General features: G+C 43.5%; 1 protein-coding gene and 1 long non-coding RNA gene across 2 annotated transcripts in view; one reads left to right on the top strand and one right to left on the bottom strand.

The window, feature by feature from the left end:
- Positions 1-26,237, top strand: part of LOC308524846 — a 65,766-nt gene that overhangs the window by 26,867 nt on the left and 12,662 nt on the right. The gene's annotated exons all lie outside the window — the stretch shown is intronic.
- LOC308524845 (interferon-induced very large GTPase 1-like) lies at positions 1,789-12,309 on the bottom strand. Its single transcript, XM_081099444.1, has 2 exons — positions 12,227-12,309; positions 1,789-11,964 (listed from the first exon to the last, which is right to left on the bottom strand). Coding segments are annotated over exons 1-2 (6,918 nt in total). The 5' UTR covers positions 12,228-12,309; the 3' UTR covers positions 1,789-5,047.

The raw sequence follows: 26,237 nt of genomic DNA, 5'->3' as shown, positions 1-26,237 counted from the left end.
CCACCACATCCTGCTTTGGGGGAAATTTCAGCAAATGACTCAGATGGCATATTTTCCCCAAAGTCATGCTTAATAGAAAAACAGATTTTAAAATGTTTTTCCTTTTTCGCTTTCCAAAGTAATAGCTAGCACCCAAGGTGACCTTGGCTAGACTTTGCACTTCCCGACATGTTCTCAGGTAATTCTTAAACAGAACATTAAGTAATCTCATTGCAGGAGAGCTTGTAAATCTGCTCTTTCTTGCCACCTTTGAATCTCTCCACACCAGAGGCGGATTCGGTAGCGGGATTTCATTTCTTATTACAGATTTTAGATTCCAAATACAAATTAAGATAAGAAAACACATTAAGATGACCATGGCACTATTTTTTCAGCCTGATTTTAAGGAGTACCTTTTAATATTCCAATTTCTTTATAATTTGGCCTTTTTGCACAGGTGATTCTATTAACAGCAAATTAAACATTTCAGGATTAGGGCATGGAGGTGAGGGAGCCATGAAGGCCATTTCTCCCATTTTTTTTTTTTTTCTGCTTCTCTTAAGGAGCGGAGGGTGCAAGAGGGAGGAGATTCATCCTCCTTGACCTCTCCTAAAGCCTCTAGGAAATGAAGTGCCTTGTTCCACAAGGGGAAACAATTTTTTGGCAAGTTCTGATTAACTTTTTGGCAAACTTTTAAGATTTAATGTACCTTTTTCAAGCAAAACAAAGGTTATATTCTATAATAACATGTAAAAACTGTAAAAGATTTCCTTCTAAAATTTTAACACTTTAAACATGCAAATCAAAAGTCTATAATAAACCATGAGCAAAGGTCAGTGACGAAAGTGAAAAAATTCCTTAAATCTTTCTTTTTAACCCGAAATGCTCGAGCCTTGAGGGACTCCCTGAGCCCTCTGAGAAATCCTTAAATCTTTCTTTTTAACCCGAAAATCTTGCGCTTTGAGGGACTCCCTGAGCCCCCTGAGAAATGCCTAAATCCTTCTCTTAACCCTTACTCCCCGTGTCCTGAGGGACTCCCTGAGCCCACCTAAGAAATACCTCATGAGAGTTCAATGAGTTGCCCATTATTTTGGCTGGGTAGTTCTCAAGATTTCCTCCTCCACGTAAGCCTCTGGGACGTATAAACCCCGTGCCAGGTCAGCTGGGAATTTCTTAAATCTCTGGTGATCCTTATGTAACCGCTCTCCTTTTACCTTACGGCCTCTGCTCGCGTGTCATAGGTTGGGATGTATAAGCCCCATACCAGGATGGCAACCACTAAGACTTAACGAGCTCAGAGTTTGCCAGAGAGGGCGACACAGGTCGGGCCAGAGAAGAATTACTTTTCCCAGTGATTCAGAGTTTTCACTGCCGGTGTCGGGTACCCTTCACTCTTCCCCGAACGGCGAGGTGAAGCGCTTATTAGTGGACTGGAGGGAGATCAAGAAAACTAAAAAGGCCAGCCAAAGGGGGTGCCAAAGAGGGTGAGGGCTCTCAAGAGGTATTTTGAAATTCTTGTTTGAAAAGTTTCGTCTGCTTACCTTCACAACGATCTGTCTCACGGGCGGGCGAAACCGTGGCGATCAAGATGCCGAGTCTTCACTCACGAGTCAATACTGCGTGGCGACTCTAAGGGGTGCCTGGCCAGGCACTTCAAGCAGACGTTCTCGCAGGGGGTCCCCAAGTTGCCACGTTGGGCGCCAGACTGTCCCGACCCGCGGGACAACAACGAGGGAACGAAGAGACACCCTAGGAGAATGAGACAAACAAGGGACACGAAAGAATGGAGGCAAGACAAGTTCTGATCAAGCCTCAAACTTTATTCTCACAGCGGCAGAATATATACTGTTTTAGGGAAGGGGGTTGGGTAAAGGGGTCTGGGCAGTAACCTTTTGTTAGAGATTTATTAGGCTTTTGATGGCTGTGCTTATCAGCAGAGATGTGTGATTCAGCAGGCTCTGGATGGCTGTGTGTTTATCAGTGGAGATGTGTGATTTAGTAGCTATGTGAGGGTAGTTTATCTTTTAACTGCTGGCCAATTTGCAAGACACAGGTGGTTTCTGGTAATTAGGAGTTTCTGGAGGAACCAGAAACTTATAGTTCTTAAGATGGCCTTGTTTAAGCCAATATCTTTAATGGCTCCCAACACCGCCTCTAATCCTGTGAGCTACACCTGGACCCAGTGCCTCCTACTCATGGAGATGCTGTGATTCTCCTTCCTGCTGACTCCATTCCTCCTACTCCACTGGCTTTGAGGGCTTCTCCCTCAGTGACCCCAACCCAATGACATTGTAATCACCTTAATCTTGATCCCTCTTTGAAAGCAGAAAACCCAGTTCCTACCTACTTTTTCCTCTGTGTCCATTTATTTCATGTCAGTTTTTAAAAATAGATTTCATTGATTTTTTATAGAGAGGAAGGGAGGGGGATAGAGAGTTAGAAACATCAATGAGAGAGAAGCATTGATCAGCTGCCTCTTGCACACCCCTTACTGGTGATGTGCCCACAACGAAGGTACATGCCCTTGACTGGAATGGAACCTGGGACCCTTGAGTCTGCAGGCTGACGCTCTATCCACTGAGCCAAACTGGTTAGGGCTCATGTCAGTTTTTTTTAAAATAAATATCTTCACTACAGCAGCACAGCCTCTGAATCTCGTGTGTGTGTGTGTGTGTGTGTGTGTGTGTGTGTGTGTAAAAGACATTTAGCTACAAATTGGAGGTGGCAGGAAGAGTGTAGTGGGAGCCAAGTGGTCACATTTTGGGCCTTTTCTCTCTCTCTTTGCACTTCTGGGCCTAGACTGTAACCTCCTCCTGGAGGTGCACCTTTGCTGGGACCATTTTTGACTGCAGGTGAAGGAGCTGCCCACAGATTTAGTGTTCACCTTGAATAGGTGCTTCTAGTTCTTTTGGATCTCCTCAGGGTTCAGCTGAGGACATTGACAATCTGCTGTGCATCCTGGAGGCTGTCTGGAGAGGTTAGAGGGGCTGCAGACTGGGGTCAGGCATGTCCCGGGGCATCAGCTGCTGCCCAGCTGGCTGCTCACTTTTGCTTCAGGGCTTTTACAAAGGCTCTGCTCACCACCTTGTGCCCCCATCACAGTGGTCTGGGTCAGGTATGTGGCTGATCCTTACAGGGAAATCCCTGATGGCAGCACCACCTAGCATTTTTCTACCCAAAGACCAGGTGGTTCCACGCACAACAGAGGCAAGCTGGGAGTCTCCTTAGATGTGTTGACCAGAGGTTTTGAGAGGTGATGGGTGGAAACCCAGGCATGAGTTGGAGACATATGGTGACCACTCTGCCTCAGAGGCACAGGCTCTGGCCTAAATCTCATTTAATAATCATACTGCTTAAATGTCTGAGGAATTTATCAAAGGTGATTTTTATTTATAGACAATTTTAGATTGAAAATCAAAGTTAATGTATAGCACATGATACCTCTTAAAGGCCACTCTAGATTCACTAAACAAATAACAAAAACATTCAGCAAATATTAATTGAACATTGCAGTTTTAAGGGGTGCAGTCTTATGAGAGCCATGCTCCAGGGTATGCAAGGGGTTCTGTTTCTGTCACCATTTGAATATGATCATATGAGGAGGTCCTTCCAGCTCTTACTGAGACTATTTTCCAGAGAACAAAAGGGAAACTATACTGTTCTAGGACACCTGCTTCCTTTATAATTTTTCTGTTCAAGCATTTCTTTTGCAGATATGGGTCATTTGACCTCAAACTGAGAGTATGCTTGAAGCTCTTTGGGGATTCAAAGCAGAATCAGCACTGTCTCCCAGCTCTGAAGATGCAAGTTTTTGACTGCTGTTCATTGTCTGTTTCCACTGGCTATGGAGGGATAGAGAGTGTGCATGTAAAGGGAAGACTTGGATCCCCTTAATATCCAACATGAAGACATTTTTTTTGTATCAAGGTTACTTTAAGTCCTTAGCTTTGTGAACCTAGCGTAAGTCATTGCTGCAGAAGATGCAGGTTTGCAGATTGTTGATTTCTTTCCCCTCTCAGATTCTTGGTTATCATCAGAGTTTTTTATTTTTATTCTGATCATGATCCTATGACTCATACAGAATGAAATGTCACAAGGGTGCCTATTTTGGAGATAAGCATTTCCTTACATTTTAGTATATAAAAGAATATCTTATTGAAATAATCAGAATCTAAAAAATCTATATTCTTTGGTATTTTTTTCTTAAAGAAATAGTTTTTAAAATTATTAATGGCATAATGAAATCTGACTCTTATTGACAGCCATGATTAAAGTGGCCCTTTTCGGCTGCTCATAAACCTTGTTCCAAAAGCCAGTTCTTCTTAAGCTTTTACAAATTCCAGGCTTTGAATACCTAAGCTCTTAGGAACCTTTATGTTGTATTTAAGCGTGGCACAGGGAGCTGCCAAGATGCCAGAGAAGATGAAGGTAATACTTACATGTGAAAAATAATAATTCAATTTCTATTTTCTATATTTTCTTAATAATGTTTCCTGAATAGATACAGGCTCTGTCAAGTCTGTGCTATTATTTCCCAGAACAGAATATGTATAAATATCACTATGCTTGGGACTCATCTTTCCATCAATATTTTTCCATTCAAGGGTTAGTAACTTTTCTCAAGATTTCAGAGGCAATTTGTAGCATTCTGCTACAAATTAGTCATATAGTTAATATATAAAAATTTGTGACTATGTATAATGTTTTTGATTTTCCTCTGTGAAAACAACTTTGTCTGGGACTTTATAAAGCATTTTGAAATAAAAAGCATCCTGAATAATAGCTTAAATTATGAAGTAGGAATTTTAAATAGATATTATTAGATTTTTATTGTAAGTTCATATTTTTTAGTAATTTTTTTCAGCTAGAAGAAACTGAGATAAAGAAAAAGAAAGTCCTTTTAACAGGAAATTTTAAATTCTTGAAATATTAAATGATTTATATTTAGACATTTCATTTGAAAGATGTAAATAATGTAGTTTTTCATTGTGAGGAAGAGGCATTTTAGGATTGTTGAAATACTGTGACTAGTATTCAGATTCTGGTACTCTTTTGTGGGCATTGAGTATTATTGCTTTTCCAAGTCATCAAGCACATTTTGCTTTGTGATATTGGTCCATGCATGAGGGATTTCACCTCTACCTGTAAATTTGTTCTTATATTTTTCTTCTAGCTCCTTTCTGAAGTGACAGACAAACCATTTCCAGTATGGCTGGCTGGATGTGTCTGGGGTGATGCTCCATGTGGCATACTCCCCTCCTGCCTGTCGATAGGTCTTATAGGGGAATGAAAGGGTGTCATCATTATTCAATATAAATTCTGCATCACTTGCTACCGAACTAGTACAGAAATCAAGGGAAAATTCTTCTGATTTGTAATATCGCCTTCCTTTGACAGCTTTGGATCGGTGGAAGGGAACGCTGTGGTCTCCGTCATGGTCAGGGATTGTGTTTGTACAGATTGCTCCGCAGAAGGGACACTGTCTCCAGCAGCCACAGAGATGCTCAGAGAGCATGGTCTGGATGTCAGGAACCATGGCTTCCACAGGCTTACTCAAACACTCCTGTTCCACTGTGATCATTGCGGGATCCAAAGCTTTATCCATGGCTTCTTTGAGAAACTCAATGTCTTGTATCTCCTGGTGTTCAATGCTCACCAAGTCTTTTCGTGGAAAGTTCAGCTTACTCCCCAGGTGATCACAGAACAAATCCAACCACCCAGATGCAGTGCTGCTTTTATCTTTAGCTCTTGCTGTGGATTCATGAATAGCTGAGAGGATGGCATTCTTGGTGTCATCTATACTTATTTCTAAAAATGTCTTTATTTTGTTATTTTGTTCTGAACAATATTTTTTGATATGGTTTTGAATGTAATTCCTAAAAAATGATTCAGGATGATGAATGTATGCCCAGTAATCATCAAACTTTTCATTTTCTGCCAGGGAGAGAAGAATGTGTTTCTCCAGGTTAGCCCTGTTTCCATTGAATGCTGGGCAGGTAGCTCGCATGTCCCCAGCAATTTTAGGGGCCATTTTTTCCCAAATCGTGTCGGAGACAGCAGGAGTGAGTTTATGCCATAGAAAATCAACAAATGTTTTGATTGAGCTTGCTCCTTGACAAGAGATCTTAAAACTCATGAAGAAATCATCTTTCTTGCTTTCCAAATAACTTACAGGATCATTTGCTCTTTTGAATGCCCTATGCATCTCCTTAAAATTCCCAGACGCTCTTTGGAATAAAGACAAAGATAAGTCAATTTTGTACTTACTTGTAAATGTGTATCTTTCTTCAGTGGGTGCAGATTTCACCCCCTCTTCTATTATTCTGAGGATTTCATGGAAATAACTTGGATTGTAATCACACTGTTGCCTTTGGAAGTCTTTAATAGTTTCAGTGGATCTTGAAACAATGCAGTCAGTAGTTCTCTTCATGGACTCCTTATCATGTACTTCTAAATTCCTTGTTTTAAAGCCAAATCTTTTGCTCATTTTGACATGTTTTTCATAATTGATTTCAAACTCCTTTCTAGACTTTTTCTTCAATATATTCACTATGTCTGTCTCCTTTTTAAAATAGTCCAAAAGGATGTTTTCAGAATCCACGTCAATGTTAGGCTCTGTGACTAGAGGGACAGTTGAGGACACATCACAGACCCATTTTATCCAAAGTTGATTGAATTTGACATGCAGCTCTTCCTCACTCAATTCTTTATCCTTTACAGTTAAAGCCAATTCTCGGCTTCTTTCCAATAATTCCTTGTCATAACCTGACTTTTTGTTATCTAGTATTTCTTGATTCTTTTTGTGACTAATATGTCCCTCGGCTTTATTTTTGCTCTCAAAAATAAGTGCCTCTTTAAGATTTCTTAGTTTATTTTCAAAACTTGCTTTCCACTGAATCATTATTTCACTCTCTGGGTCTTCATTAAAATATTTTTCCAGTTCTTGCTGGATGGCTTTATATTTTTCTGTAACTGGAGCCTCAAGTATGCTTGCTGTGAGTTTCTGGATTTTCCCATTCTTAATCTGGTTGATGACCTGGTTCTGCAAGTCTAGCACATAACTCCTCAGCTCCCAAGTCCAGGAATTATACATAGTTTCCAATTTGCTCATGGCCATGACCTCTCGGGTGTTCCTGAAACTGAAAATAAAGTTCTCATTCACTAGGGCTCTCCACAAATCTTGAACTCGCAATTTCACATCTGAGATCTTCATGATGCTTCCTCTAGACTCCTGTTTGGCAGCCATCAGAATTCTGCTTTTCAGATCCTGGACATTGTGGCTGTAGCGAGGATTGGGAGGGGCCATTGGGGGATTGCCATCCCAGAGGTGAGCAAAGTAGAAGACATCAGTATTGACATCAAATTTTATGATATCACCAAAGTGGGTTACATCTGAGCACTGTTCTTGCTCAGCTGCTGTTGCTGCCATTTCATCTAGTCTCTGCTCTAACCGCCTCCTTCCTTCCATAGTTTGGTCTTTAGCTGTGACTTCCCCCACATTCTGATGGACAAAGAGGCAACTTGGGGAGATTTTTACTTGTTTCATCCTCATAAATGCCTGAACAACTATTTGTAGGATATCTTGCATTTCTGATGGATTTTCCCCAAAAATATTGATCAGAGTCAAGTTTCCAAGTCCAGTGACAAAGGTTGACAGCTCATTGTCACGATTTTTGGATTTGTTACTGAGTTCTGGGGCCCGAAGGCCTTCTGTGTCCACAACAAGCACAAAGTCAAAGCCCAGTTCCTCTGTGAAAGTCTCGTCAACCTTCAGGAGCTGCATGTAGGCCCCCCGGGTACACCTCCCAGCACTGACAGTGAACTGCAGCCCAAAAAGTGCATTCAGCAGGGTGGACTTCCCTGAGCTCTGTAGGCCAAGGATAGAAAGAACAAACAGCCGTTTGTTTCCAAGTTTCTCAGAGACCTTGTCAAAAAGAGCTGCCACCCACTTTAGAGGCACATATGAAGCATCCCCATCCATCAGCTCAATGGGAGCACCAGATATAAGCAGATCTGCAGCAATCTGGGGAAGGGAGAGATAAAGGGTATTTTTAATAGGGGAAGCTTCTGCCAGAGCTTCATAGATCTGGCCAACCTCTCTGAGAAGTTGCTCAATTCCCAATGTACAGTCACTAATCTCTGTGGAGATAGCTTCTATCTCTTTTTGCCAGCGTTGGAGGTCAGTGCTCTTGGGTGCCTTTTGCTTTTCTTTTTGTGTCAGTGACCACAAAATGTTTTTCTTTCCATTTAGTTTTTCCAAGTGTCCTGCAGTCAGATTGTCCAAAAACACACTCAGCCATTGCAAAAAGTAGTGTGTGGGTGGAGTTTCTGAACGATTTTGGAGAATTTCAAGGACGGAATGCATCAAGTCATTGAGAGGAAAGGCTCTGGTCAACTGTTGATTCCGTATTCTTTGTTTTTCTGCCTCAATCTCACTTTTGTGTTGTTCAATGCTTCGATTCCCCTTTTCTCTTAGATGATAGAGTTCTTTGTCCTTTTTACACCAACAATGCCACAGGTGTCCCTGAAGAGGCAGTAAGTTTTCCTTCACCTGAGATATATTAAATTCTCTCAGTAGAGCTATCAGGACCTCTGCCTCTTTTTTGGCTTCCTTGCAGTCTCCCTGGTCTTCATCAATAAGGAATCCTTGCTGGCGAGCAATTGGGGCACATTCCTCTAAGCTGAGAGCAGTGTGCGGGAGCTCCAGCAAATGTCTGATTGCAGTAACAAGTTCATCTGTTAATTCTGCTTCATTTCTGTTCCTGAGACCAATAGTCACTGTTTGTTTAGACTTACTTGTCATTTTATTTTCTTTATTATCAAGTAAACATATCAAAGGTGTTGGTGACTGACTCAGATCATGAACAATTTTTCTGTTTTCTTTATTGTTGTCAGAATTTGACATGAGGACAACAATGAGAGAAGAGACCTCTTGCAGAAAGGTAAGTTGCTTCTTATGTTCCTTCGCATCTCCATGGAGATTGGTGAAGGTCAGGCAGTTGTCAAATCTGTCCTCATCTTCCTCCCCAGGACAGAACCAGCAGATTTCCACCACTCCCCCCATCAAGAGACAGTCTTTGGTGCTCCCTCTGCAATGTCGGTGGAAAAAGACATCATGTTTACGTTTACTGAGAAGACAGTTCATGATCTGAGATTTGGAAGCAGAGAAGCCATTTCCAACTCTTATAAAGGACACAATGGGGGTAGAGACTTGACACATCTGCTTATTCTTGTAATTGACCTTCTCCTCTCTTGGTGATTTCCTTGCTTCCTGCCAGCTCCTTCTAATTTGACTGAGAGACCAGAGAGAGAATTCAATTTGAGAACTGCAGGGATTAGGTATGAGAAGAGGGAGTGCAAACTGGCAAATGGAAAGTTTGGAGAAAATATACTGTCTGGCAAAATCATCTGCACAGTGAAGAATTGCCATCTGAATATCCATAGGGTGAATATGGGGCCTAGGGTTAATATCTGAAGGATTAATGGGAGTATCACTGTCTTCAAACAAGTCTTCATATGGATTAAAAGCCTCATTTTCCTTATTCGAGGCACTTGAATATACTTTATTCTTTGTGTTTTCTTCATTTTTGTAGATCAGGTATCTCAGCCCATAATCCAGCACTTGTAGCTTCTGAAGGAAATATAAGGGAAGCTCTCTTTCAGACCCAGGTTGGGTGTTGTATACAGAAATCTTGTTGATCAGATGGAAGTTAGCTCTGCTCATCCTTTTTGGGTAGTAATGTTCTAGGCCTAGACACTGAAGTAATTTTAGGAATGCTGTATGTTCTATGACTTCCCATTTGCTATTTCTATTATCATGTGGTTCATGGGATTGTTTCTTTTTGTGGAAAATACTTTGCAAGTTTTTAATTATCTCATCCATTTGCAATGAAGAGATGGTTAATTCATGATTACCATCAATGAGCAATCTCAAGTATTTCTCTAGGTTTTCCCAATCCTGATCTGCTCCAGGTTTGGAGAGGACATGGACAACTTCTTTTGACAAAGATTGGCCCAGGATATGCCTTATTAATGCCAAGCGTTGTGTTTTCTCATCTGGAGAAACAGCTGTGACTCCAACAGAAGCTGTAAGACCTGTGTGCACCAGGAACGCCTGAGCTCTGTAGGTACAAATATTTTTGAGCTCCAGGTATTTATCTTTAGCAGTTTGCATTTCTTCCAGTAGGTAGTCTAATTCCTTACACCCCAGGAGATTCTGAAACTTACTGTTTTCCGCATGATACCCTGCACCAGCTGCAATGAGAAGTAGCAAGAGCTGTGTGTCTGGCTGCTCTGTTTCTTGGAGGTAATTAAAAAAGCAACCAAGAGACGAGCTGACCTTGTAAGTGGCCTTTCTTTGAGCTTCTTCCACTGTTTCTGCAGACTCAGATTTGGCCATCACTTCCATGAGGTCATTGTGAGTTTTCTTTAAGATTTTAATTAATTCAGAAAATTTGGACATGTTGATGTGCTCTTCCTCTGACTCTGACTGGAAGATCCACTGCATGATGGAATGAGCCTGAGGGAAGTTACTCACTGTGTAGATGTGAGGATCCAAAAGGCTGCGCAACTGAGATATAATAAACTTAATTGCATAGATGGAAGAATTTTTGCAAAAGTTAACAATGTTTACCAGAAAATTCTTCAGACCCCAATCTGTGAGGCATATGTTAACCCAAGTGTAATAACTTTTTATTTTTTGATTCAATATTTGCATGAAATTTATCAGCTTTTGAAGCTGCTCTTCAGGGTCAGATACCTCCCAGGATTTCACATCCTGTTGGAAAACCCTAGCTTCCTTCTCAACACTCAATAAGTCTTCTCCATCCTGGATCTGGGCAGTGATGCCAGTCAGAGCAGTGTAGCTATCCTTCAGTAAGCTAGCCACCTGACATGGATCCTTAAAATCACTTATGTGGTTGGAGAGGATGATGTCCCAAACCGGCACCAGCTGAAGGCCCCGGTCAATGACACTCCAGGTTTGATTACTGGCAACTAGACCAGCTATCCATTGGAAAAAGCAATTTTCTTCTGGTGGCCCACCTGTCTGGGCCACAGATAACTGGACTTTGGTTTGGAGACTTTGGAAGGTTGTGCTTTGGGTGGCAGTTTCTGAATGAGAGTCAGACACATCCACACCTGCAGCCACTTTCACTCCAAAGCCACTATAGCTGCCCCTTATGTAACCATTCAGGGCCTTTGCTGCCTGCTCCTTTACTTCTGCCAGCTGCTCACTTCGGAAACCCTCTGATACGGCTTTCCACCAGTAGATTCCTCCCAGGTGCAGAGGGCCCTGGTTGGCATGAGAGCCAAACCTGTGGAAGAAAGCTTCAGTCCTCTGCCTTAGCATGGGGAATCTGTCTGGGCCTGCAGGCTGACTCAGAAGGTCTTCAATGCATTTCAGTTCCTGGAGAGCAGCCTTGGAGAGCTGGAGCTGATCCATGGGAAAGTGGCAGGAGGCAAGTGGGACATAGCTGAACTTGGTAGAACAGAAATAGGAGTGCTCAGAACGTGTTTGTTGGATTTTCTTGGATTCTGAATGTTTGCTGAGGTCCATACCAGCTTCCACAAGAAATCCCCAACCCCTGCTCTTGGCTGAGGCAATTACACTGAGGCCCAGCTTCTCTATCATCTGGGCGAACTTGGATTCTTCTTGAGAAGATGTAAATTCCCTGGTTTCCATCTGAATGCTCTGCAGAGGGCTAAAAAGTAAGAACTCCTTGGGGACATTGAGTAACTCTTCTCTCTTCTCAAGAAGGCTCCTGTGGGAGTTGGTTTTGTAAATTCCCTGCAGGGCCAGCCCTCCAGATGCCCATGTCACGAGATCTCTGTCTGGGAGGTTTTGCCTGTGAGACAGTGTCCCCTCCATGAGGTTGAGTTGTCCCTGAATGTGTTCAATCAGTTCTCTTAAGGATTTTTCAGGGGGTGGCCCATATTCTTTGGGAATCTCCATTGCCTGCCTCAGCTCTGCCTCTTTTTTCCTCACTACTTCTTTTTTTTTTTTTTTTTTTTTTTTTTTTTTTTTTTTTTAAATATATTTTATTGATTTTTCACAGAGAGGAAGGGAGAGAGATAGAGAGTTAGAAACATCGATGAGAGAGAAACATCGATCAGCTGCCTCCTGCACATCTCCCACTGGGGACGTGCCCGCAACCCAGGTACATGCCCTTGACCGGAATCGAACCTGGGACCTTTCAGTCCGCAGGCCGACGCTCTATCCACTGAGCCAAACCGGTTTCGGCCTCACTACTTCTTGTCGTTGCCTCCGTTCTGATAGCAAGTGGCTCTTCAGTGCCTGTTTTGCCTTTTTCTGTTTTTTCTTTATTATTTTCACCTGAGGCCCCTGTAAGTTTGAAAGGCTATTTGGATTATGTAGCTTCTCCAGAGCCCTTTTCTCCCAGGGATGTCGTGCCTGGGATTTCAGCTTCTGCAGGTCTTCTTCGTCAATGTGCTGTAAGGCCTGTGCACAGGTCACACCCAGATGTTCCTGCAGCTTTGGCAACCAGTACTCAACTTCCAGTCCCACTTCTCTCAGCATCTCTTGGAGATCCTTCCTCCTTTTGTCTCTGACAAGGGGCTCATCAGAGGTTGAGTCTGCTGTGTCCATCTCTGTGGAAAGAAAAGACACTCAGCCCATGTCATGACCTTAGGAAGTGTTAGCCACCTTAAAAAAAAAAGGGTTAGAGTATTAAAAATGCAAGTCTATGTCCTGGCAGGTGTGTTGAATGGTTACAGCATTAGCCTGCACACCAAAGGCTCATAGGTTTTATTCCTGAACAAGGGCTGTGCCTGGGTTCTGGGTTTTCTCCCTACTCCCAGTTGGTGTGTGTGTGTGTGTGTGTGTGTGTGTGTACCAGTGGATGCTTCTCCCAGTGGTCTCTCTCTCTCTCTCTCTCTCTCTCTCTCTCTCTCTCTCTCTCTCTCCTTTCACCCTGTTCCTCCCTCTCCCTCCCTCTCTCCCTCTATCCATCACCCCCTTTCACTCTCTAAGAAAAGCAATGGAAATAATACCCTCAGGTGAGGATTAACAACAACAACAACAACAACAAAAATATGCAAGTCTTTAAAGCTTCTCATCCTTTCATTTCATTGTTTTATAAAATATACTAGAGGCCCAGTGCATGAAAATTCATGCACTGGAGGGGGCTCCCTCAGCCTGGCCTGCCCCGTCTCACAGTCCAGTAGCCTTCAGGGGTGGTAGGCGACCTTGCAATCAGGGGAAGGTGATGCGCCATCAAACCTTTGCTGCTGCCACTGATGGCAGCGCAAGCCGTGGTCTGCCCTGGTTACCTAAGCCTCGGGTGGCCTTGGGAGGCTGGGCAGCTGGGCAGCTGCCATCCAAGGCTTCCCTGCACCCTGGGCTGGCCCTGTGTGGCTGTAAGGCTGAAGGCACTGGGGGACTCCAGAGGAAGGTGCGTGGAGCGGCTGGGCCTGCCAGGGGGTGGGCCTGGCCATGCCATGTGCCTGCCGCCCCAGTTGGTCTGAGGGGACTGGGCACGGCCATCTTGTAGCTGTGGGTGCCGCCATATTTGAGGGTGTGGCAGTCAATTAGCATATTCCCTCCTTATTGGCTGTGGGTGCTGCCATTCTTGAGGGCAGGGCAGTCAATTAGCGTATTCCCTTTTTATTGGCTGTGGGTGGCACCATCTTTGCGACAACGCGAGGGTCAATTAGTATATTCCCTCTTTATTAGATAGAATTAGTGTTTTAAAAAATGTGTGTGTGATTTTTCTGAAAGATGGCAGCTGGCAGGAAGGAGGTGAGGGATAGGAAATGAGTGAGTGAGGGGATGAATGGAGAGTGTGTGGATGTGTGTGGTGTGTGAGTGAGTGAGGGACAGTTAAATCCGGCAGGAGCAGCAGAGGCTGACAGACCAGGCTCTCTGGGACACGGAGAGACTACCACCGCTGTGGCACTCCCCGGACTGTGGGACTTGGGGCAGGAGCCCACGCCATCTTAAAGGGGAGAGTGGCCTCTGCTAGGAACTCAGCAGCACCACCACCCAGACAGGCCTTGGACACTGCCTGTGACTCAGCAGCCACTCAGGCCAAAATCCTGCAGCCACACCCGCAGACTCAGGGACTCTGCGCCAAAGGAGCAACGCTGTGCCGGCAGCAGTAAGTGCACTGAAGCACTCTGAAGGGCCCTGGCACACTTTGGGTATCCAAGATGGGTGAATTCTGAATTTCTACTGCCCAGGGGAGTGCGTCCCCCTCCCCAGCAACAGGCCTCCAACATTGCCTGTGTCTCCAGCATGCAGGTCTCCGAGGCACAACACTCCCTAGACTCCTCTTAGGAGGCACTGGGAAACTAAGCTGGGTGTGATTTTGTACAGACACAGGCTCACCGCCACCCAGTAAAAATTCTGAATTCCCTCTGCCTGAATAACTGCCCCACACACCCAGCTGCGCAACTTAAGCACCAGGGTCCCACAGAGTGCATCAGAGCTCAGCACCGGGGAACTGTGCCTGCGAACTGCACCGCCACAGTTGCTCACTCCCCCTCAGCCCATCTATCCACAGGGCACTTTGGGGAAGCCGCAGTGAGCCTCTGCTGGGTCCGATCTTGGAGTAATAGGGACGCACTCCCCTGGGCAGTAGAAATTCAGAATTCACCCATCTTGGATACCCAAAGTGTGCCAGGGCCCTTCAGAGTGCTTCAGTGCGCCTGCGCTAGCAAACTCACTGTGGGTGCTCCTGTGTGCTGCTACAGGGAACATGCCTATCCACCACAAGTGCATCAGCAAAATCTGAGTTTCCCCACCCCACAGCTGCAGAACTCTGGACACTACCGGTGCATGCTTTTCCAGTGTGCAGGTCTCCCAAGACCACTGCTCCACAGGCAGCCGTGGGGCTCCGCTGCAGGCCCTGCTGGTCATGCACTTAAACAAACAGGGGTCCACTGCTGGGCTGTGGAAACGCTGAATTCCCTCTTCTGGGATACCTGCCCACAGACACTGCAATCCAGTGGCTTCAGTGCCAGGGCCCTTCAGAGTGTGTCAGTACACCCTGCTGGCAAACACACCACAGGTGCCTCTGTGAACTGCTGCTGGAATCGCGTGTATCCCACCACGGAGGCAGCAGCAAAAGCTGAGTCTACCCACCACACAATGACATAACTCTGGACACCACAGTCACACTTTGCCAGAACGCAGGCTTCCTGAGCCCCACCACCCCAATAGACGGTTCCTGGGTGCCACTGTGAGTCCCTGCGGGGCACGTGTGATTTCAATCAAGGGCATAAGACAGCAAAAATTGGAACACCCCCTCTACGGCTGCTGACTTCTAGACACCTCAGTTGTGCCTTTTCAGCTCATAGGCCTACATCAAGAGAACCCAAATAGCCCAAGTAGGGAACTACACTAGACTACCAAACCCAGGAGACCTGAGAGGTCACACCAGTAGCACCACACCCTAAAGAAACTGGGTAGCAAAGCAATCGGAGCTACAATTAAATCATTACAGCAAAACATGGGAAGACAAAAAAGCAACCCACAAAGGAAAGAAAAAGAGGAGTCACCAGAAAGGGAGTTAAATTAAATTGAGGCTACTAACTTATCAGGGAAAGAATTCAGAGTAATGGTTATAAGGATGCTCAAATGGCTGGATGACAAATGCACACAACTCAATGAGAATTATAAGGAGCTGAATGATAATGTCACCAACATGAAAAGGAACCAAGAGGAAATGAAGAACAACATAGCTGCAATAAAGAACACAATGAAAGGCTTAAGCAGCAGACTAGAAGAGGCTGAGGACTGCATCAGCGAATTAGAAGACAAGGTAGGAAAAAACACACAAACACAGAAGCAACTGGAAAAAAAAACGTAAAAAGCAAGAGGAGAGCCTAAGGGAGCTTTGGGACAATGCAAAACGAAACAACATTTGCTTAAGAGGGATGCCAGAAGGAGAGAAGGAGAAGCAAGGAATAGAAAACCTGTTTGAAGAAATAATGACAGAAAACTTCCCTGATACTGGCAAGAAAAAAAACTACACAAGTCCAAGAAGCACATAGAGTGCCAAACAAGATGAACCCAAAAAGACCAACACCAAGACACATCATAATTAAATTGGCAAACACCAACGACAAAATAAGAATCTTAAAGGCTGCCAGAGAGAGACAAAAAGTTACCTACAAGGGTTCTCCTATTAGAATATCAACTGACTTCTCAACAGAAACACACCAGGCAAGAAGGAAATGGAATGAAATATACAAAGTGATGCAAAGCAAGGGAATGAATCCAAGAATACTATACCCAGCAAGGCTATCCTTCAAAATTGAAGGTGGAATCAGGAGCTTCAAAGACAAAAAAGGACAAAGAGAGTTTATTTCCACCAAACCAGCAATGCAAGAAATGCTAAAGGGACTGCTGTAAAAAGAAGAAACAGAAAGACAAGAAGAAAGACAAACATTAAGAATAAAAATGACCACAAACAAGTACTTTTCAATAGTAACATTAAATGTAAATGGATTAAATTCTCCAATCAAAAGGCACAGGGTAGCTGAATGGATAAGAAAATATGACCCATATATTTGCTGTCTGCAAGAGACCCACCTCAGAACAAAGGATTCACACAAGCTGAGAGTGAAGGGATGGAAAAAATTTTTTCAGGCAAATGGAAATGAGAAAAAAGCTGGGGTTGTGATACTTATATCTGACAAAATAGACCTCAAAGTAAAGACCATAACAAGAGATAAGGTAGGCCACTACATAATACTAAAGGGAGCAATTCAACAAGAAGATATAACTCTGGTAAACATATGTGCACCCAATACAGGAGCACCCAAATACATAAAACAGCTTCTGGAAGATATCAAGGGAGAGATCAATAGCAATACAGTCATAGTAGGGGACTTTAATACCCCACTGACACCACTGGGGTATTAAATCCTCTAAACAAAAAATCAGCAAAGAAACAGCAATCCTAAATGACTCACTAGATCAGAGGGACTTAATTGACATCTTCAGAATATTTCACCCCAAAGCTACAGAATATACATTCTTCTCCAGTTCACATGGGACATTTTCAAAGATAGACCATTATTAGGACACAGGCAAAGTCTCTTCAAATTCAAGAGAATAGAAATAGTAACAAGCATCTTCTCAGTTCACAATGGCATAAAATTAGAAATCAACTACAATAAAAACATTGAAAAAAAATCAAACACTTGGAGGCTAAATAACATGCTATTAAGCAATGACTGGGTTACCAGAGAGATCAAAGAAGAAATAAAAAAACATCCTGGAAACAAATGACCATGAAAACACAACAATCAAAAATCTATGGGACACAATGAGAGCAGTCCTGAGAGGGAAGTTCATACCTCTACAGTCCTACCTCAAAAAAACAAGAAAAAACTGGCAATAAATGATCTAACCCTACAACTCAAAGAGTTAGAAAGAGAGCAACAAGAAAAGCCCACAGTATCCAGAAGGAAGGAAATAATAAAGATCAGAGCAGAAATAAACAACATAGAGACCAAAAAACAAACAAACACACAAACAAAAAAAAAAATACAAAAGATCAATGAAACCAAGAGCTGGTTCTTTGAAAGGATCAACAAGATTGATGAACCTCTAGCCAGGCTCACCAAGAAACAAAGAGAGAGGACCCAAGTAATCAAAATCACAAATGAAAGAGGTGAAGTAACAACTGACCCTACTGATATACAAAGGATTGTCAAAAAATACCATGAACAATTCTACTCCAACAAACTGGACAACCTCGATGAAATGGACACATTCCTAGAAAAATACAAGCTTCCAAAACTCAACCAGGAAGAATCAAAAAACCTGACCAGGCCAATGAAACTGAAACTGTAATCAAAAAGCTTCCAGAAAACAAAAGCCCTGGACCAGATGGCTTCACAGGGGAGTTTTACTGAACATTCAAAGAAGAACTAAAGCCAATCCTTCTCAGACTATTCCAAAAAATTCAAGAGGAAGGCACACTTCCAAGCTCTTTCTATGAAGCCAGCATTACCCTAATCCCAAAACCAGGTAAAGACACCACAAAGAAAGAGAATTACAGGCCAATATCCATGATGAACATAGATGCTAAAATCCTCAACAAAATTCTAGCAAACCAGATCCAGCATTACATTAGAAAAATCATACACCATGATCAAGTGGGATTTATTCCAGGAATGCAAGGCTGGTACAATATCTGCAAATCAATAAATGTGATACATCACATAAATAAGTTGAGAGACAAAAATCACATAATCATATCGATTGATGCAAAAAAGGCATTTGACAAAGTCCAACACTCTTTTCTGATAAAAACGCCCAGCAAAGTGGGAATAGTGGGATCATACCTCAACATAATAAAAGCCTTATATGAAAAACCTACAGCCAACATCATACTCAGTGGGCAAAAACTAAAACCATTTCCCTTAAGAACAGGAACAAGACAGGGATGCCCACTTTCACCACTCCTGTTTGACATAGTACTGGAAGTGCTAGCCAAAGAGATAAGACAAGAAGAAGAAATAAAAGGCATCAAGATTGGAAAAGAAGAAGTAAAATTGTCATTATTCACAGATGACATGATACTGTACTTAGAAAACCCTAAAGACTCCATCAAAAAATTATTAGATGTAATAAATGAATTTGGCAATGTAGCAGGATACAAAATTAATGCCAAGAAATCTATGGCATTTTTATATGCCAAAAGTGAACTTACAGAAAGAGAAATTTAAAAAACAATCCCATTTACCATTACACCAAAAAAATTAAGATACCTAGGAATAAACTTAACCAAGGAGGTGAAAGACCTCTACCCAGAAAACTACAGGACATGAAAAAAGAGATAGAGGAAGACATAAACAGATGGAAGAACATACCGTGTTTATGGATTGGTAGAATCAACATCATCAAAATGTCCATGCTACTCAAAGCAATCTATAGATTCAATGCACTCCCCATTAAAATACCAACAGCATATTTCACAGATCTAGAAAGAACGCTCCAAAAATTCCTCTGAAATAAAAAAAACCCAAAAACCCGAATAGTTGCTGCCATCCTGAAAAAGAAGAACAAAGTAGGAGGGATCTCAATACCAGATATCAAGCGATATTACAAAGCCACTGTTCTCACAACTGCCTGGTACTGACACAAGAACAGACTTATAGACCAATGGAATAGAATAGAGAACCCAGAAATCGACCCAAACAACTATGCTCAATTAATACTTGACAAAGGAGGCAAGAACATACAATGGAGTCAAGGCAGCCTCTTCAATAAATGGTGCTGGGAAATGTGGTTAGACACATGCAAAAAAATGAGACTAGACCACCAACTTACACCATACACAAAAATAAACTCAAAATGGATAAAGGACTTAAATGTAAAACCAGAAACCCTAAGATTATTAGAGGAATCCACAGGTAGCAAAATCTCAGATACATGCCAAAGGAAATTCTTCACTGACACAGCTCCTAGGGCAGTGATGGCGAACCTTTTGAGCTCAGGGTGTCAGCCTTTTCAAAAACCCTAACTTAACTCTGGTGGCGGGTCACATATAGAAATATTTTGATGTTTTCAACCATAGTAAAACAAAGATTTATATTTTTGATATTTATTTTATATATTTAAATGCCATTTAACAAAGAAAAATCCACCAAAAAAATGAGTTCGCGTGTCACCTCTGACACGTGTGTCATAGGTTCGCCATCACTGTCCTAGGGCAATGGAAACTAAAGGGAAAATAAACAAATGGGACTATATCAAAATAAAAAGCTTCTGCACAGCAAAAGAAACCATCAACAAAACAACAAGAAAACCCACTGTGTGGGAGAACATATTTGCCAATGATATCTCCGATAAAGATTTAATCTCCAACATTTATAGGGAACTCATACAACTTAACAAAAGGAAGATAAACAACCCAATCAAAAAATGGCAATGGACCTAAATAGACGCTTTTTGAAAGGGGACATACATAAGGCTGAGAGACATATGAGAACATGCTCAAAGTCACTAATCATCTGAGAGATGCAAATCAAAACGACAATGAGGTACCATCTCACATATGTCAGAATGGCTATCATCAACAAATCAACAAATGACAAATGTTGGTGAGGATGTGGAGTAAAAGGAACCCTTGTTCACTGCTGGTGGGAATGTAAACTGGTGCAGCCACTGTGGAGAACAGTATGGAGTTTCCTCAAAAAACTAAAAATGGAACTTCCATTTGACCCAGTGATCCCACTTATAGGAATATATTCCAAGAAACCAGAAACACATATCAGAAAGGATATATGCACCCATATTTTCATAGCAGCACAATTTACAATAGCTAAGATTTGGAATCAGCTTAAGTGCCCATCAGCAGATCAGTGGATTAGAAAACTGTGGTACATCTACACGATGGAATACTATGCTGCTGTAAAAAGGAAGGAACTCCTACCATTTGCAACAGCATGGATGGAGCTGGAGAGCATTATGCTAAGTGAAATAAGTCAGTCAGAGAAAGATAAACATCACATGCTCTCACTCAGTTGTGGATTATAATGAACAACGTAAACCGATGAACAAAAACAGATGTAGAGACAGAGAAGCATTGATCAGATGCTCAAAACTCTGAGAGAAAGCAGGGGAGGGTATAGGTGAGGGGAAAGATCAACCAAAGGACTTGTATGCATCCATATAAGCATAAGTGATGGATGTGGACAACAGGGGGTAAGGGTGAGGGCAGGATTGGGGGATGAGGGGACATTAGGGGATAAGGACACATTTGTAATATCTTATTCAATAAAGGGAAAAAAATGTGTGTGTGTGTGTGTATGTGTGTGTGTGTGTGTGTGTGAGTGTGTGTGTATGTCTCCACACTTGCATACATAAGACATCTTTGTGGGTATTCTCAACATGGACTGCTTTTGTCATTTTCAGAATAAGTTACAACTTAATAGCTTGGCTTTTGGAATTTCCTATGTAAACAGAATCAATTGAATGGAGAATATTATACAGACACCTATTCTATTCCTCAATTAGTTTCTATCAAACCTCTGTTGAATGGTTCCCTCATTCTTTTTTGTCACTTCTTGTGCCATTTTATAATATTTATTTACTCTCCTGTCCTTCAAAATACAGTTCTTGATATCAGCATTATGGTGCATAAGATGTTTCTCTTTTTTGTCTCCCATTTTATAACAATTAACTAGAGGCCAAGTGCACATAATTTTTGCACTGGACTGGGGGTCCCTCAGTCTGGCCTGTGCCCTCTCGCAGTCCGGGACCCCTCAGGGGATGTTTGCATGCTGGCTTAGCCCCGATCCCCCTCTAAGCCAGCAGTTGGACATCCTCTCGCAATCCAGGATCCCTTGCTTCTTACCGCCCACCTGTTCACTCCTTACCACTTGGCTCACTGCTCTTTAGTGGAAGGCTCCTCACCACCCAACTTGCTGCTCCTTAGCACTGAGTGGAGGCGGGAGAGGCTCCCGCCACCGCAGCTGTGCTTGCCAGCCATGAGCCTAGCTTCTGGCTGAGTGGCCGCTCTTTCTGTGGGAGCACACTGACCACCAGGGGGCAGCTCCTGCATTGAGCATCTATCCCTGGTGGTCAGTGTGCATCAGAACAACTGGTCATTCTGGTCGTTCCACCACAACAGTCACTTAGGCTCTTATTATATAGACTACAGGCCTGGTGCACAAAAATTTGTGCACTTGGGGGGGGGGGTCCCTCAGCATGGCCTGTGCCCACTCACAGTCTGGGACCCCTCGGGGGATGTCCACCTGCTGGCTTAGGCCCGCCCCCCAGGGGAACGGGCCTAAGCTGGCAGACAGACATCACTCTGGCAGCCCAGGAGCCCTCAGGGGATGTCCACTTGCCAGCAGGGACCAGGCCTATGCTGCAGTCGGACAACCTTAACACTGCTGAGGAGGCGGGAGAGGCTCCCACCACCACCACCACTGTACTGGCAGCCGTCAGCCTGGCTTGTGGCTGAGCAGAGCTCCCCCTGTGGGAGTGCACTGACCACCAGGGGGCAACTCCTGCATTGAGCATCTGCCCCCTGGTGGTCAGTGTGTTTCATAGTGACCAGTCATTCCCAGTTGTTCTGCTGTTAGGGTCAATTTGCATATTACCCTTTTATTATATGCCTGGTGCATGGGGGGGGGGGGCTGGCTGGTTTGCCCTGAAGGGTGTCCTGAATCAGATTGGGGGTCCCGCTGGGGTGCCTGGCCAGCCTGGTTGAGAAGCTGAGGGCCGTTTTCAGACTGGCTACACCCTCTTCAGAGGGGAGGGTTTCCTGCTGGACTGCCTGACCAGCCTGGGTGAGGGGCTGAGGGCTGTTTACAGGCTGGCCACAGCCTCTTCAGGGTGGGGTTCACCCCTGGGGTTCCTGGCCAGCCTAGGTGAGGGGCTGATGGCTGTTTGCAGGCTGGCCAAAGCCCCTTCAGAGTGGGGGTCCATGCTGGGGTGCCTGGCCAGCCTGGGTGAGGGGCTAATGGCTGTTTGCAGGCTGGCCACAGCCCCCAGCCACCCAAACTCCCAGTGGAGGCTGGCTGGAAGCAGGTATCTGGGATTTATTTATTGTCTATAATTGAAAATTTGTTGCCTTTAGTGGAGGCCACAGCCGGCCAGGGCAGGTGGGAAGCTTGGCTTCCTCCATTGCCAGGGCAACCAAGCCTCCTGCTTGGTCCAGCTCTGTGGCTGCCGGCTGCCATCTTTGGTTGGATTAATTTGCATATAGTCATTCTGATTGGCTGGTGGGCGTGGCTTGGGGCATAGCAAAGTTACAGTCAATTTGCATGTTTCTCTTTTATTAGATTAGATTAGACAACTATTCACACACAAACATGCCCCTCTGTGGGAATTTTGGGCTCATGCCAAAGGATATCAAAGAAATCTTGCCCACTTATTCATATAGTAATAGGAAGAGGACTTCAGTGTGGACTATGGAACCAGCAAAGCCAACAATTCTGCCCCAACTGTCATAGAGTGGTTGGAAAAAAAACTTTCTTAATGCTCACCTAGGCAGATGCCCAAAGATGTGAGAGAATTTGCAGAAGTCCAGTCTTTGCAAGGGTAGATTGCAGCATGGGTTTGGTAACATTGCATAGGTTGAACTATCCAATGGTGGCAATTTCTCCAGTGTGGAAAAGGTGAGAGGTTAGTAAGCGCCTGCTACCCAAGTTGTGTGGGACATGACTTGAGAAACACATTGCTTTCCAGCAGCATTCAGAGTACTGTGTCAGGACCTTCATGTCCACGGGGAAGGAAAATATGGGAAAGAAGCAGAGAAGACTATCAAAGGTCATTAAAGGGATAAGGTTCCTGCTGATTTTGCTTGGACTTCAGCAGGAAGGCCTTTAATGTCTGAGAGAACCTCACCTGAGGATCTTCCTTCTAGGTCAGCAGCTGTTAACAATGCCCCAAGTGCTAAGCCTGAAACTCCCCTTTACTGAAGCCACCCACTGTGACCATTACTGTATGCACTCCTGTGTTGAGCAGTGAGAGCTAATCTGGAAAATGTGTGGAATCTGAAAAGCACACTAGGATCTGTGTGCAAGTGAGAAACCACACACTTGGGCTACAGCACCACCTTCTGGAAAACAAAAGAGAAGTTTCCAGTAGCCAGCTTGTAAGAACTAGAGATGATTTAAGAGAGAGCAAGAAGAGTGGAGAAGGTGTACCTATAGAAAAGCAGAGAAAACCCAGATATAACAGCTCCGATAAACAGAATAGCCCATCTGAAGGCACTAGTAAAGATTTAAGATGGTGTTTGCTACTTCAAATAAAAAGCAGGAGTTCAAATCAAGGACATGATAAATCAAGGAAACACATCATCTCTAACATACAATAATTTTCTGATAACCTAGCTTAAAGTCATGAAATTCTGTGACTTGGCTGACAAAAAATCAAAATGACTTTTTCAAAAAACTTAAGAAACAATAAGACAACTCAGAAAGAAAATTTAACAAAATCAGGGGAAAATATGTGAACAAAATGTGATGTTTAGCACAGAAATAGATATCACTCTGGAATTGTGTAATTTAAATTTAATGAATGAAATAGTAAAGGCAATAGAGAATCTCCCTTTCAGAGTAGAGCAAATAGGAGATAGAATAAGTGAGTTAGAGGGCAGACTTTTGAAATAATCCAATTAGTAAAGAATAAAGCAAAAAGAAAGGGATCCAAGATAGTAGCACAGTATGTGGAAGTTACACTTAACTCTTCCCAGGTTCAAACCAGAATTACCACTAAGTTATGAAATAATCAACCTGAATAACCAACTGAAGATGATCTCAACAGAAAACTCATAACTAAGGATATACAGAAGAAGCCACATTGAAACTAGCAGGAAGGGTAGGGACACAAAAGGGTCTGGACCTCACCCAAGTGTTGTATTTGAGAATCTAGAGGGATATAGGAGTAAGGTGTAAGGCGTCTCCATCTGGCCAGCCTGGGCATGTTGTGGTGCAGACACTCTCGGAAGGATCTTGAAGAGGTCTGAGCAGACTCTGGATGGTGGATATGAATGGGGACAAAGTGTGCTGTGTGGCTTTGGAATGAGGGCAATTTTCCCCTTGCACATCCAACTGGCCCCACTGTTTTTGTGCAGAGCCCTCCCTCCACATGGCCAAATCTTGGTCTGTTTTAGCCTGATGATCTCTACTGGCCTCACCTTGAAGACTTCCCAACACCCTTACAAACCACAAAGGTCCACTGACCCCTGGCCGGTGCCTCAGGTCTTGGTGTACCCTGAAATTTGCTGAGTGGCACCACACTCAGCATAGGCACTGAGTTTGAATCTATATCAACATGTTGAATATCACTCGCCTCTACCTGGTACTCACTGAGAACCTACCTAACTCAACTTGTGTATAGCCAGAGGTTCTTTCAGTGACTGAGCCTAACAGCCTACTGGAAGGTAGAGGAGGATCTTAGGGTGCCTTGGACCTTTAGTTGACCTGATCCTATGTCCAATGCTGGTGGAAGCCAGCTTTAGTACACAGCCTGGCCACTGCCACATGTACCCAGGCTTAGCAGAGGCAGTCACAAGTTGTGGGTCCCTTTATATCTTCAAACAGGTAGTACAGTCCTGTTCACAAGCAGTGCCTAACATTGACCTGCATCAGAGTCACTCCCAAGAGGCCCCAGAACCAAGACACACATAATCAAAATGCCAAAGGTTAAAGACAAATATAGGATCTTATAAGTTACTAGAGGCTTGGTGCACGGATTCGTGCATGGAGGGGGGTCGGTGGGGGAATCCCCTTAGCCTGGCCTATGCCCTCTCACAATCTGGGACCACTTGGGGGATATCTGACTACTATCCCCTGAAGGATGTAGCAGTGTTTGAAGCAGCAGGCGGCTAGAGAGAAGCCCACGATGGGCCTGCACTGCCCAGCTCAGAGCTCGGTGCTCTGACTGCTCTCTCGCTGCTCCTTAACGCTGTCTTGTAGGTGGGAGAGGCTCCCACCACCACCGCTTCACTTGCCAGGTGTGAGCCTGGCTTCTGGCTGAGTTGCGCTCCCACTGTGGAAGCGCACTGACCACCAGGGGACAGCTCCTGTGTTGAGCGTCTGCCCCCTGGTGGTCAGTGTGCATTATAGTAACCGGTTGTTTTAGTTGTTCCATTGTAATGGTCTCTTAGGCTTTTATATATATACTAGAGGCCCGGTGCACAAAAATTTGTGCACTCGTTGGGGAGGGAGGGTCCCTTGGCCCGGCTTGTGCCCTCTCACAGTCTATCAATAATTATTTTATATGTAAATAGATTAAATACTCCAATCAAAAGACAAAGGATGCCTTGAATATATAAAAATACAGGACTCATACATATGCTGCTTATAAGAGACACACTTCAGATTGAGAGACACACACAAACTGAAAGTAAAGGTATGAAAGAAGTTATGTTATATGAATGGAAATGAAAAAACAAAGCTACGGTAGCAATACCTACATATGACAAAATAGACTTTAAAATAAATGTGTTAATAAGAAACAAGGACATTTTATAATAATAAAGAAATCAATCCAAGAACAGTATATAAGTCTTGTAAACATCTACACACCTAACATAGGAACACCTAAATATATAAAGCAAATATTGATGGACATAAAAGGAGAGATTGACAGTAAGACAATAATAGTAGGAGACTTTGACACTCCTCTGACATCAATAAATAGATCATCCAGACACAAAATCAACAAGGAAACAGTGCCCTTACATGACACATTAGACTAGATGGACTGGATTGATATTTTTAGGACATTTCACCCCAAAGCAGCACAATATACATTCTATTTA

Source organism: Myotis nattereri (genome assembly GCF_964212035.1).
Source record: "Myotis nattereri genome assembly, chromosome: 9".
Lineage (NCBI taxonomy): Eukaryota > Metazoa > Chordata > Mammalia > Chiroptera > Vespertilionidae > Myotis > Myotis nattereri.
This window is presented reverse-complemented; position numbering and strand designations above follow the sequence as displayed.